We start from the raw sequence: 15,146 nt of genomic DNA, 5'->3' as shown, positions 1-15,146 counted from the left end.
TGCTAAGGAATCAAGGTTTCCTATTTTTCTGACTCCCCTAGATCCCAATCTTCTTTTCTTTCTGTTTCCTACTTTCTTGTTTTTTGTGGTGTAAACTTTTATGCTTAGAACTAAATTAGCAGTTTGGGAAAGTCACAGTTATCTGGCCTTCAAGCATCTTGGATTTCTGACCTCATATTTTTTCCTGCTTTCAAATAGGCCAACTTGGACCAATGTTTGCCTTTTACTTCCTTACTAAAGGCCATAGCCAGTTAATACAATCTAATACCCTGATATTTTTCAGTCAATTGTCTTTTAAAAGTCTAATCCCAGAAGACATATACCTATGCTTCAATATCAACATTTAAACATCTGCTTTGCTGCCAGAAGAAAATGGATGGGAGGGAGAGGGATGTGTTGGGTAAATATTCAAATGATAACTGCTATATAAGCAATACCTCTTACATATAACAAGACTAGTCATGTACTCAGATCCTATATAAGTTATTTATACAACTTATAAATTGTGCTATTTAACACAGTTATATAGCCTTGAACTTTATCCCTTAATAATGTACTTTTTATTCCAGTGAGTCAATATTTATAAAAATTTAAGAAGAATTTATTGCTAAATGTCAGGAAAACAAGTGTTTAGGACACGGTTTACTATTATGATTGTTCTTAGTGAGCATTTTTTTGTGATTGACACTAAAAGGGCAAATTTTGGATCTGAAAATTTCATTAGGACTCTGTTATATCAGTGATTTGTTTTTTTCATTCCAGTTCGAAGAACAGGTGGAAGTGGCTATGGATAATTCATATGATTTCAATCAACAAGGCTCATGTAATGGAATTCCATCTGAGAAGAAAAACAACTTCCTCGTGTCAGAAGATCATGGACAGAAAATCTTAAGTATACTACAGAATTTTCGAGAACAAAATGTCTTTTATGATTTCAAAATAATCATGAAAGATGAAATAATCCCATGTCATCGTTGTGTGTTAGCAGCATGCAGTGACTTTTTCAGGTACTTTACCTTGTCTATTTATTCCTCAGATTTTATGATGCCACTAATTAAGTTATTTTTTACGGCTGTACTCAATTTTCCCCCCACAGAACATGGAACAGTAATCTTTAATACTTAAAAAAAGATAATTAGAACCTAGATTAACTAATGATTTTTTAATATGAAAATATAAGAGTACTTTTTTTAAAGCTCAGGTCCTCCCAGGCTAGGATTGGGACGTTCTATGGAACATTAGTCCCTTGAATTTTTCTGGAAAAAAATTGTTTTGATCTGGGATCAGTTTTGTTTGGGGGATCCCTGCACTGTATAATTTAGGAAAAGAGGAAAGGACAGATTGAGCAAAAATGGAAGCCAAGTTCAAAGAAAATGAGGAGACTGAGAAGAAAATAACATTTCAGTCATGTATTATATCCCATGGATTGTCCAGGAGAGAGATACTCTAATGCAGAGAATTTCTCTTCTCTTTAGCCAAGATAGTCCTACAGTAGGGAAAAGTACTTCCAGAACCATTTCTGGAGAGCACCCAGCTTGTTCTGATTCTAATTCTGAATATAATTTGGTTCCCCATGTAGACCGTCCTACGAGGAATGTCCTAGTCATGACACTGTAAGAATCCACTGTGATGACAGTGGGTTTCTGATTCTTAACAGTGGTTAAGGGTCATGACCTTAGTACTGTGGTAACTGTATCAAGGTAATACCTGTGAGGCCTATTCATTAGACAGACAGACCTCTCTTGCTGACATCCTGACCTTCAGCCCTCCTAGTCATACTGCAATAAACTCAAATCCTAATTGCAGTATTTTGCATTATGTTCAGTTTTAGAAACAATTTTTATTCTAAGTAAGCAGGGTTTAAATCTCTAACAAAACACCTGTTTCTGTAGGGTTTCCTGCTTTGAATTTGGGAGCAGTGGCTCAGTGCTGCATCACAGTTTACTGGGGACAAGGGGGGCTACAACTTTTACTAGCCTTTTGCCTAACTAGACTATATGTCTTCATGTATTCTTTTCATTTCTTCTCTCATGTATCCTAAGTTATTCTTCTTCAGACTCTACTGGGGCCCTAACTGTTCTTATGCTCTCCCACTCTCAGGTTCCGCCAGTTTTTTCCCACCTCTCTTCTAATCCACTTTTTCTTCCAAGTAACTTTCTTGCTCCCTTATCTTTCATATCACCTCTTCATCAGAGGAAGCTGTACAGTATAATGGTTAAGTACTTGGCCTCTTAATGCACATGCCCTAAATCTAAATCCCAGCTCCACCACTTAACTAGGCTTGTGACCTTAGGTAAGTTACACAACCTCTTCAGGTTTCAGTTTCCTTATTTGTAAAAAATTAAGATAATAAAAATAGGACCTAACTCATAGAGTCATTATGAGTGTTGAATGAAATAATGTATATTAATGATTAGGTCAGTGCCCACTACATTCAATTAATGTTAGCTGCAATTATTATTATTTCCAAACCTAGCCAAAAAATGGAAATAATTTGGTATGAACACACAGTCTTATTTCCCCATAAAGTTTTCATGTTAAAAAAATAAGAAGTTCATGTAAGCATTTGAACTGGCAGTCCTCTACTCTTTATGTTGAAGTTATTTATTAATTAAATGTATTTGCACATAATATTTGTCCATAGTACTTTTGTTCAGCCTACTCCTAGCTTTTTAGGGATCTACTTTCAATTTTTAAAAATTATTGTTAAAACAACATGTTTTTCAAAATTCGCATCTGTTTTGAAGTAAAACAAATGACAGTTTTATAATGACCTAGATCCTTTATTATATATAGTATTTTACTAAATCAGTATATAGTTCACATAAAAATATGTACAAATGTAGATAGACAGTCTACGTTATTTACACTGTTGTATGATAAGGCCACTAATTCATCATTTTGTGTTATGATCAAACTCACTGGAGTATTGGGATATAAACTCACAGGAATATTGGGGTATATAAAATTAAAATAGAAAATTACATAGTGCATGGTAAATGCCCTTTATAATATTTTTGGAAAATGAAAACTATGATTGAATATAAAGTCACTGGAGACAAGATTCAAAAGGAATCACACATATTGTGTAACCACTTTATGATAACATGGTAAATTTGAGATAGAAGTTAACTGGATACTTTAAAGGTGAGTAGGATGAAGTATAGAAATATATTACATGTGTCTTCTCAAAGAAAATGTGGAAGCTGGTGGTAAATTAGAAATACATACGATTTTAGAAAACTTTTTTTCTTAAAATGATATTAATAATAGTTTGCATCAATTAACTTAGTTATTCCTCTCACAACTCAGTGAAGTAGGTACTACTAGCATCCCCATTTTCAGATGAAGAATTTGAAGCACAATCAAGTTGTTAACCTCCCCAAGGTCACACAGTTAATAAGTGGTATAGGCTAGATACCCACCCAGGCAGCCCTGTTCTAGAGGCCAGGCTCTTATTATTACCCTAAACTGACTATAGATATCTTAATAATCTAATTATCACCACAGGTTAATGTTTCTAAGTCTATATACATTATTGAAATATCCTGCATAATGTGTAACATGTATAAATTTTTGTAACTGTATTTATTCGTTATTGTGTTAAGAAGTATTGAATACCCCTAGTAGAAAGGGGCGTTAGCATCCTTTCCCTAAGGGGTATTCTGTATTTGGAATGCTCCTCATATTTTTCAGTTGGACACTTGTGCTGTAGTAGCTTTAGTTACTCTCTATAGTAGACTTTAATAATGAAGTTTGGTTTTCCCCCAGAGTACTTGGGCACCTGGGCACTGCTCACAAAGGTGTCCTGGACAATACTGGAACAAATACAAACCAGTATTAAACCAGGACCAAAATCAGATGATCTTTAGTCTTAATGAATGTTCAACTGGCAGTCTTTAGTTCTTTGTTGTAGCTCTTTCCTCTTTAATCTTTATCTTTATTTGCAGTTCTACTGAAAACCATCATAATGGGTTTGTTTAAAGTGTAAAAATGAATAACTCTGGATATGAAGTTAATATAAGGATTGACAGCAATATTGCTCTTACCAAAGCCAAATGTAAAATATATCTTAGTCTCCTGCCTAAACATTTCCAAATAATTTATATTTTTGCTTAAACTGAGCCAAAAAATTTCCTATTTCCTTAGAGTCTATCAGCTTTACCAGATGGGGATAAATTAGAACTTATTATGAAGAACTTTCAAGCTGGTCTAATTATTCAAATCTGGAGACCCATCTCCATCTGTCAGTGGCTATTTCTACAAAAAGCTTATTTTTAGCCTTTTTAGTTTGGTGTGGTACACTGTTGTTTAGTTTTATAAAATCATATTCCCTTTTTCCTAAAGTGCTGTATGAAATGTGTTTTTAGACATGTATTCAAGTTTATCTTATTTGGTGGATTTCCCCACACAGACAGAGTCATTGGAAACATCTGATATCTCACTGTATTCCATCTTTTACATATTTCACTGCTGCCAAATTGAAAATTATTTTGAAAAAGACTTTTAAATCCTAAACCCAGAAGCTTTTATATATTTTAAGTAATTCAAGTTATCACCTGCAGAGTTGATACTAAATTAACCCATAAGTAAATAAATTCAGCCATTAGAGAGATTTTACCCTAATTTTATGAATAATATATAAGAACATCAAATCAGATGCAAAATTTGAATCTTTTTGTAGCCTTTGGATCCATTGCTGTGGGTCAGCTATAATGTATATATTCTGCAATATGGGAGTTATGTAATATGTATATTTTACAGATAAATAATATGGTCTCTATTATAGATATTAAATTAATTTATTAGGATGCTTTAAAAATATATTTTGTAAATGTATTTTACATCAACCTAAGAGTAAAGGAAACCTCTTTAAGGTAATATTGAAAATTATCGTGGAATAAAATATTCCTGTTTATTTGTTCTCCTGTGTTCTTCATTTTTGCAGGGCTATGTTTGAAGTAAACATGAAAGAAAGAGATGGTGGAAGTGTTACCATTACTAATTTGTCCTCCAAAGCAGTAAAAGCATTTCTTGATTATGCCTATACTGGAAAAACAAAGATAACAGATGATAATGTGGAAATGTTCTTCCAGTTGTCATCATTTCTTCAAGTTTCCTTCCTATCCAAAGCTTGCAGTGACTTTTTAATAAAAAGTATTAATCTTGTCAATTGTTTACAGTTATTATCTATATCAGATAGCTATGGCTCTGCCCGTTTGTTTGATCATGCTTTATACTTTGTACAGCATCACTTTTCTTTATTATTTAAATCCAGTGATTTCTTAGAGATGAATTTTGGAGTACTGCAAAAATGTCTGGAATCAGATGAATTAAATGTTCCTGAAGAAGAAACTGTACTGAAAGTTGTCCTTAGTTGGACTAAACATAACTTAGAATCAAGGCAAAAGCATCTGCCTTATTTGATTAAAAAAGTAAGATTATATCAGTTATCTGAGGAGACACTTCAAGGTTGTCTACTCAATGAAGAGTGTTTACTCAAAAGCACAAACTGTTTTGACATAATCATAGATGCAATTAAGTGTGTGCAAGGTTCTGGTGGACTTTTCCCTGATGCTCGACCATCCACAACTGAAAAATACATATTTGTTCACAAAACTGAGGAAAATGGAGAAGATCAATATACATTTTGCTATAATATTAAAAGTGATTCATGGAAGATACTGCCACAATCACACCTGATTGATTTGCCAGGATCTAGTCTGTCTAGTTATGGGGAGAAAATATTCTTGACAGGCGGTTGCAAAGGGCCATGTTGTAGAACAGTTCGGCTTCATATTGCAGAGTCATATCATGATGCCACTGATCAAACCTGGTGCTACTGTCCGGTCAAAAATGATTTTTTCCTGGTATCAACTATGAAAACACCAAGAACCATGCATACATCAGTTATGGCTCTCAACAGATTATTTGTCATAGGTGGAAAGACTAGAGGATCCCAGGACATTAGAAGTCTCTTAGATGTTGAATCTTACAACCCTCTTTCCAAAGAATGGATATCTGTTAGCCCATTACCCAGGGGCATATACTATCCTGAAGCAAGTGCATGCCAAAATGTAATTTATGTTCTTGGATCTGAGGTAGAGATTACAGATGCTTTTAACCCATCACTTGATTGCTTTTTTAAATACAATGCTACAACTGATCAGTGGTCTGAACTAGTAGCAGAGTTTGGGCAGTTTTTTCATGCAACACTAATTAAAGCTGTCCCAGTAAACTGCACACTGTATATATGTGACCTTTCCACTTATAAGGTTTATAGTTTTTGTCCAGATACTTGTGTTTGGAAGGGTGAAGGGTCTTTTGAATGTGCAGGCTTCAACGCAGGTGCAGTTGGAATTGAAGATAAAATTTATATATTAGGTGGTGATTATGCACCAGATGAAATCACAGATGAAGTGCAGGTCTACCACAGCAGCAGGTCTGAGTGGGAAGAAGTTTCACCAATGCCAAGAGCCTTAACTGAATTTTACTGCCAGGTGATTCAGTTTAATAAATACAGGGACCCATGGTTTTCTAATCATTTCTAAAAATAGTGTGTGATTAGACATTCTAAAACTATTGCAGTTCTAGAAACCTGCAGTAAATTTATTAACCTTAATTATTGTTAAGACGGTCTTTACAGCTTAATAACATAAAATGCACCTTCTATGAGATAATTACTATGAATGTATACCATATATGAATTAGCAGTTCCCAGAAACTTAAAATGCAAAATAAATTTTACCAAAAATTATATTGTATTTAATTTAATCTTGGAGAGTCTAGAATATTACTATTTTCATATGTAAATAAAACTCAGGCTTTGATGTTATGATTTTTAAAGTACTTTATCCATGAAACACTAGTTAAAAACAAATCAAACTTCACAGAATTATACAGTTAAGACGGGAGAAATCTCTCTAGGTAAAAATGATTTATTTACACTCTGTATTATATGAAGTGAAAAATAAATTAGAGGTGAGAATCCTATCTTGTTACTACAGGTATAAGCATTGTCGAATTCCTATTTATTCTGATCACTGGTTAGCTGCTTTTAAGCCCTTTCTTTTCTTTCACCATTTTTTAGTCAGAACATTTTCTGAAATGCAGTGTATTTCCCCAGCCTTCTAAACTGTACACGAAACATGGTTTAACTCTTTTCATGATTCGACTCTTCGTTAAGAGCATAATGTACTGTGCTGTAATGCCATAATGCCATTGGCAGTTCCTGAAATGTCTGAAAATTTGCTGATTCCATTAGTTTTCAGTGTTAGTTGGTTTCAGTTTTTAGCAGTTATTATACCTTATTTTCTGGCTCAAGCTCAGTAAATTAACATTTTTGATTTAATTAATCAGTTCTAAGTTATACCTGACCTGAGTTTATCTTGACATGTAACCCATTTAGTGAAGTTCTTGGTTTCTGGGATCGTAGTCCTAAAATACTTTTTCTGTATCATTGCCAGTTTCCAATGTAAGTGAGGATGTAGAAAATCTGACCTCTAGATTAGTGGACCACTCTTGTTGGCATTTCTTAAACTTTTACATGTCCAAATTTGAGTTTAATAAGAAATTTCAGCGTTTAAATTAGTACCATATCAGTTTTCTGTGATGATATATACCAGCTGTAAAGTGCTGTGTATGTTTACTACTTCAGTAAATTATTCACAGTGAATTATTTTTTAATTTAAAAATATGACTAGCCTTTTGGTATTGATAGTAGTATTTGAAACTTGCATCTTGTTAGATGTTTAATCAACTTTAACCCAAACAATGAAAGAGTGTTAATCATCCTTGTTTTCAGCTGATTCTGCCTTGTAAGAAGGTATGTTTCTTTATCAGTTTCACAGATATAGGTATTTTAGGTTTTAAGATCCCTGACTTATATCTCAGGTAATGTGCAGATTGTATTTCTGTGGAATCAAATGTAGTTTCCCACACACTGTAGTAAATGTTAATCTGTTGTAAATGTACATATTCTTTAGAAGTGGAAATATACTTAAATGAAGGTCCTTTTATTTTACCATATACATTTTTGCAATCATAAGTTTCAAATATATTTTTAAAAATAGAACAGAATATTAGACTGAATTATCGTGCAATTCCAAAATCAGGGATTGTCTGTAATCAGATGACAGTTGCATAAAAAGTATTCTGTAGAATTGGTGGCTTCCTACCTTAGTTGGCTCTGCCCTTTCCTCTGTGTGTGTACTGTGTGTGTAAGAAAAAAAGAAAATTCAATGGAGGCTTTCTTTTATGTGTTACGTGGCATTCTGGAAACAAGTTATTTGAGAAAGACCATAACACAGTGGGGACTAAATTGTTAACTTAAGCATATATAAACAAATATTTCCAGAAAGGAAGAACTAAAGCAAAATAGAATCCCTTCCTGATCTTGTTTCATTATTTTATCTTGATTTCTACCATTCTTCTCATTGGCCATTGATTTCTGATGTTACTAGAAATATCCTTGTTATCAAGGCCTAGGTGGCTCCCTGTGCATTTGATTTAATACACTTTCTAATGCACAAGTCTTTCTGCTTTAGTTTCTACAATTGCTGCGGGTTACTTGTTAATCATTTTCACTTATTGCCATCCCTTTACATCTGTACCTGAGTGCTCTTCATCAGTTACAACTGCAAGAAAAGTAGTCTGTCTAGTCATAAAACCCCAAACTCTTCCTTTACTTACTGTTCTTTTTCCTTGGCACCATAGCAATCTGTGCTGGGCTTGGCTCTGTTAATAATTGATCTTGTTCTCTCTAATTTTGCATCATCTGGTAAAGGTAACAGTTTCATTTGATCTATCAAATGGTTGTTGAAAAATGGTTCTGGGTGTTCAAAATCCTCAAGGAACGGAATCACATACACACATGGTCAGTGACTGAACTGTGATTATTGATATCTTTCCGATCTTGCCAATCACTGTGGCTTCACTAAGAACCATATATGTTATTCTGGCCTTACCCTCCATTCTGGATTTCTGACATGCAAATCTCAGTGATCTCTCAAGTCTATTCTCAGTACCCAGAAGGAGCCGTCTTTCCTGTCTGTAAGGTTAGGAAATAATATCCTTTTATCTATGACTTCTTCCCTTAGTCTTTTTTTTTTCTTTCTTTAAAGTCTGCTTTCCTTTCATTATCATCCTTCAGCCAATGCTGCAGTGTAAGATACAAAATAATTATGCTCATTATCCAGATTGCTTTCATTCTTGTGGAAAAATTCTAATTAACATTTCTAAATCCTTTATCATTTGTCCGGGTCCACTACATTTGGCTTATGCATGCAGAAAATTTCCAATATTGTAATGTCTTCTAAAATTGAAAGTAGGTATGTGTCACTATTAAATATAAAAAAGATTAAACTCAACATTTATATGAGATCAAAGTTAATGAAAATTTTTAGAGTGATCTTCAAACTTGATTTACAATGTGGAGCACCTTTTGTTCATCTATTGCCTGTGAGACTAAGCAGTATGAAGAATATTTGCCTAATCAAAATTAACTGCATTCCCATAACACTCAACTCTGGTTGGGGAGGGAAAGAGGTCTTTATCACAGCAGTATTCAGTATATGTTACCCTTGAAAGCTAGAATATTATTTGAGAGCAACCACATCCTGCAACATGATTCTATTTTTCCCAGATACCAAGAAGAGCAATTGAATACACGTACAGGGTACCTAGCTCAAGGCATATGATTTGAAAATCAGAGTCAAGTATAGAGGGAGACATCTGTTTACCTTTTGAGATTTGGAAGCAATAAATGTAATGATTAAACATATTGTTGAATACATGGTGTTACTTTTAGATCATCCTCAGTTTAATTGGATCCAATGTTTGGAAACTCGTATGTCTAGAATTGAATGTGTAAGACTCAAAAATGTCTTCCAATGGGCAGCTCTTGAGAGCAACCTAAAGACAAAGGCTGAAATTTATAAGGAAGGAGATTTCTGTTCAACATAAGAAACAATTTTACTCCACTTTATAAAGCCATATTTAGAATAAGACTAGTTATCAAAGACTGTGGCATATGACAGATAGATGATTAGCCCAAATAAATTCCTACACAGGAGTACACAACCAAAGATTTCTACATTCTATTTACACATTTTGATCTTAATAGTTTTCTGACTCTTGACTAATTTCTTCCTCCTTCAGTTTATTTAGCGTTTAGGCATTCTGAGTAACTTGATTTCAATGATTCTGCATACTCAAGATTTCAATAAGACATGAATCTTAAAATTACATCATTTTAGGAGCATTCTTGTTGAAGGAAACTTGTTCTTTTTTCTTTTTTTTTTAATCACTCAGGAAGAAGTCTGTAAAGGGTGCTGACATTTATAGTGAGCTGCTAATAGGGATTTTTCCTTCTGTCTACCATAAGTGCACATTTGTTTTATAGTGACTAGAAGCTGAAAGACCAGTACCTAAATTTCTCCTGAATTGTTATTTCACTGCAAATGTAGCTATATAGCTAAATGTAATGATTCTAATTAAAAATTATGTGATTGAAAGAATATCTTTATATCTTAAAAATCTATATATGTTTATAAATTATATTTGATGACACTATGATGCTTAATCAAATTTAATCTATAAATAAGGAATTTAATCACAGCATATTACACACTAATCAAAAGATAACTTTTCTAAATCATAGATTCATCTTCAAACTTGAAAATAACCTCAGAATCTAATACAGTTTCCAACCTTGTATAGAAAGCCCCTCTAAATTCTAAAATACCCTTGACAGATGATTTTTTTTTCAAAATCTAATTCAGTTCTTTCAGGGTAAGAGCTCACTACCTCCATTTTTGAACAGTTCTATTAGAAAGTTCTTCCTAACATTGAAAGCAACTCTGCCTCCCTGTAATAACTTTCAATCCCTTTCAATCCAAAACTTTCTCCAAGTATTGGAAACAGCATGTCTTCCATTCCTCTAAAATCAAGTCCTCACTTTCCTTCTTGTTCAAATGCTTAACACTTTAAAACTTGCCACAATGGCCAGGATTACATGCCTTCTCCTTGTAGAGTTGCCTCAGAGAATCTATCCTAGCTCTATTGCTTTTTTGGTGTGTTGAGCATAACCAGCATTGCAGAATCTCTTGAAAATGCAATCATCTCATTCCCTTAACCAGTTCTCTAGCTTTTATAAATCCAGTATCGGCTAGAACCTTGCTGTATCTCTCTCCTTCTACCCCCTATCAACATAATCACAAACATATTTTCTGAGAGAGGAATTCTAAAATCAAATTTTAATGTCTTTTGATCATTTGTCATTGGATATGGTTTTCAGAATTTTAAAAACGCTTCTAAAAGAGACCCTAAAAAGTATACAAAAATAGAAACCAAAGCAGTCACATCCTTGGTAGTTAATGAAGGGACAATTTGCTCACAAATGAATAAAAACCAGCCTTATGGTAACAATCTAAGTTTGGAGATTCATCTGTGCTGATTGTTCAGTTGGATAGAGCATGATAATTCCATAAAACAATGCCATTATTAAATAACTCTATAGGTCAGGTAGCTTTATTCATCTCATTAACTTTGACAACATTCTCAGTCATATCTAACTAGCTCAACAAATTGTGCTATTGGTTCCAAGGGTAACAAGGTTGCTGGAATAACTCAGAGTACATTCTCTGAGTATCACATTGTGGTGTAAATATTTCTTTACATGTCTGACTTCCTTATTTCATTGGAAACTCTTAGGAATAGGGACATATATTTATCATTTCTGGACCTAGCAATGAGCACAGTGCTTGCATATAATAAGGCATTTAATAAACTAACATTCTATTAAGCCAATATAAGAAGCAAAATTTATTATAGTTATATTGTTATTGAATGGGTTAGATATAGATGTACATTTTGCAATTTATTTTCATGTACAAAAGAAATTAATTTACATTAGGATTTTACATTTAAGAATTCTTCACATTGTACTTTAGTTATCTAATGTATGTGTTAATTCTTTTTGTAATATTTGATATCTTTCTCATGTTCAAAGTCTGAGCTAGGTAATTTATACAACTTTTTGTTAGTATATGTTGTATATTAATTTTTGTTAGTATATGGAAAAGTTACTAATGAAGTATTCTTTGAGAATGAAATTGCATTACACAGTACATTGCCCTCGTTTGGAGAACATGTATAGTTGGTTGTATAGTTGTATAGTATATGTATATTTGTTTCTTGAAAGTGAAATTATACTTTAAAATAATTTATTTCCTTAATTTTTTAGTGCTTGAGATGGTTTGTTCTCTTTGAATTTTAATTATAATATTTAATTCTGTGTTTCCTTTCAAATGCAATAATAGATAAGACAATGACTGAAAGTTTCATTAGTAAACATGCAACACCCATTTCTCCTACAAGAGCATAATAGCTCTAGTGACTTTTTTCCCACTTGGGGAGACTGTTCAAAGCTACTTACGTTGCACACATAAGTGATTTACTTCATTTCCTATTAGTAGAATATGGGCTTTTGCCATATGCTATGAGACATAAAATCAGCCTTTTTGCAGGTCCATGTTAACCATATTAACATGTAGTAAAACATTTCAATTATATAAAATAATTATTAATGTATTAAGGTGTATCTCAGAAAAGAATATATATACATTCTATTTGTATTTATTGTTATTAGAAATAAAAAAGGTAGAAAAAAGTGGATGCTAAAGCTCTCATTTTCTTGCCACCCCCTTCCCTGGATGCTCTGAGTAGCTCTAATGAGTCTCAGAATTCCTGAGAGAGTAGTGGTGGTGGGGGGTTACTGTCAGAAGGGGCTCTGTAGCTATGATGACATATCCAGCAACATAGACTTCAAGGTGGACATCCTGGTCTGAACGAATAGAATACAGATAGATCTCAAATGAGTCATAGGTGGGGAGAGACCTCGAGGTTCTGACTGAACTAACAAAGAACAGACTAAATGTCCATGAGCCACAAATGAAAGCAGTAGAAGCTAGCTGAAGGTACAGGGCCAGGCACTGTCCAACCCTGCTTCACTGGACATCAGCCTCACAAGAATCAGCGAGCTACCAGGGTATAAGCCTTCTTCCTACCTCATGTGTCCAAATGCTCGGGGGGAAGCTAGTGAAGGGGTCCAGAGTCTGAGAGACTAAGCCGTACCATAAAAAGACTTTTAAAATGTTTACGTTGGACATTTGCTCTCTTAATTCCAGTTCGTATAATTTTTCCTCTTTCTGGACAGGCCCATTAGCTATCATGTTTCTGGTGTTCCCATGCAATGAGTTGTGATTTACTAAACAACCTTGGTGCCCAAGCCCTCTTCTGGACTACTGCTCAGGTTGAAACAGAGTTCATCTTTGAAAACCCAACCCTTAAAAAATAAACTGTCCCTATCCCACATGCTTGCATAAGGCTAGTTACTTTCTCTGAATTTCTTAGGCTCTCTTAGCAAATCCTTGGTCCAACCTTATTGCTCCAGCCTTATTCCTTTATTACCTCCAATTCTCCATGTGCTTCCAGATTTTTGTAGTTTACTTTGCCATCAAATATTGACTCATCACCTTCTCTTTAATCCCCCTAGACAGAAGCCTTTAACAAAGTTAATCTAAAATGTAAGGATATTGTAGGGAATTTACCTGTTACCAGGTTGTTGGGGATGCTCCCCTCAAAGGAGAGGTCTCCTCTCTTGGTGAACATTTTAACATTTGCAAGCTTTCCTCTCAAGTCATTAAACAGAAATGTTAATAATCTCGGTCTGATGCATTGGCATTTGAAGTTCTTTCCCTAAATTCTGAACTGCCTGAATTTGGCCCTTTCTCCCCACTACAGGAGAAAAGCCCCTTAATGACAAAATTTAATCTCCATATTCACAGAAAATAAGTTGCAAAACCCATTTAAACTAGCAGTTTGTCCCCTTTCCAACCACTAAGTAACTAAGAGTTAATATTTTGCTACAGGCTCTTATGCAGTTACAGTATGTTAATATGTTTTGTAAAAAACTATTTGTAGCAATTTAGCCAATATACAGATTTTAATAGATTTATATGTATATTTTTCAGAGAAAATAATAATCCTAAAAAGTAATTATTCTTTTCACTATGAATATGGAGTTTCAAAATAATGTTTATAAAGTGTTTTGAGGTTTTTGAAACTACAAAATATTGAATTTTTAGGCAATGTGGCACTAAACCAATCTACCTAATGAACATTAATTAATCAAAACTTCAGGTTATTTTAATTATTTTTATTTATGTTTATAAAACCCATGTTTCCAGGATAAAGTTTTTTTGCACTTATTAAATTTTGCAATTCTAAAGACTTCTATAAAGCTTAATGAAACTAAACCCAAGATAGCAAACTTAAAATTCATGAAAAACTTAAGAAATTTGTGGGACCTATCTTAAAATAGAATTTAAGCATAAATATTGAACAGATCATCCTAGTATTTACAGTGTTAGATATCACTGGACCTGATAAATATTTTTGCATTTCTTCCAAGTTCAGGGCTTGTTTAAACTGATTTTGCTCTAGTAGTCATTAGTGAATCTTCCATGGGAAGTTATTTACCCTTACCTAACCTTGACCAAAACATATGGTGCAAAATTAATTTCTTCCCTTGATAAATGAAATATTGAAGCTCTAACCAATAATTATTTTTATGGGATGTCTACCCAGGAATATATGTGTCAGGCAGTATTGCTTAAACTTGCTTCAAAAAACATATCTGGGAGTCTGTTAAAAATACCGAATCCAGGACCTTACTCGTAGGGATTTTCAGTTAGTAAGTCTAAAAGATTCGGGTCCTAGGAACTAATATTTTTAACAAGCACTGCAAAATATTCTTATCAGTAAGCAGGCCTGGAAACATACTGGGGTAGAGATTGAGAACCCAGCTCTCAGGTCAGGAAGGTCTGGGTTTATATCTCAGTTCCACCACGGAGTGGTTTAAAAGCTGTATAAGCTTGAGCAAGTTACTTAAACATTCTGTGCCCCAGGTTTTTTATTGGCAAAATTGAGATAATAGTTGTACCTCCCACAAAATGTTGTTGTGAGAATTAGATCAAATAATGCAGGTGACATGCTTGGCAATGGGAGGTGTTCGATAAATGTCTTTTGTCTCCTCTCTTTTTTCTTGTTTGATTTCAGCAGAAGCCATCTTCCCCTAACTCTCC

At 33.7% G+C, this 15,146-nt stretch overlaps 1 protein-coding gene across 2 annotated transcripts in view; it reads left to right on the top strand.

The window, feature by feature from the left end:
• Positions 1–14,578, top strand: part of KBTBD3 (kelch repeat and BTB domain containing 3) — a 57,256-nt gene extending 42,678 nt beyond the window's left edge. For both annotated transcript variants that reach the window (XM_082339943.1, XM_082339942.1), the window contains 2 exons: positions 763–1,007; positions 4,949–14,578. In XM_082339943.1, the coding sequence (XP_082196069.1) occupies positions 787–1,007; positions 4,949–6,551 (1,824 nt within the window). In that variant the 5' untranslated portion in view covers positions 763–786 and the 3' untranslated portion in view covers positions 6,552–14,578. The remainder of the gene's footprint in view (positions 1–762; positions 1,008–4,948) is intronic.
• The last annotated feature ends 568 nt before the right edge of the window (positions 14,579–15,146 follow it).

Source organism: Balaenoptera borealis (assembly GCF_965194805.1).
Source record: "Balaenoptera borealis genome assembly, chromosome: 11".
NCBI classification, from domain to species: domain Eukaryota; kingdom Metazoa; phylum Chordata; class Mammalia; order Artiodactyla; family Balaenopteridae; genus Balaenoptera; species Balaenoptera borealis.
This window is presented reverse-complemented; position numbering and strand designations above follow the sequence as displayed.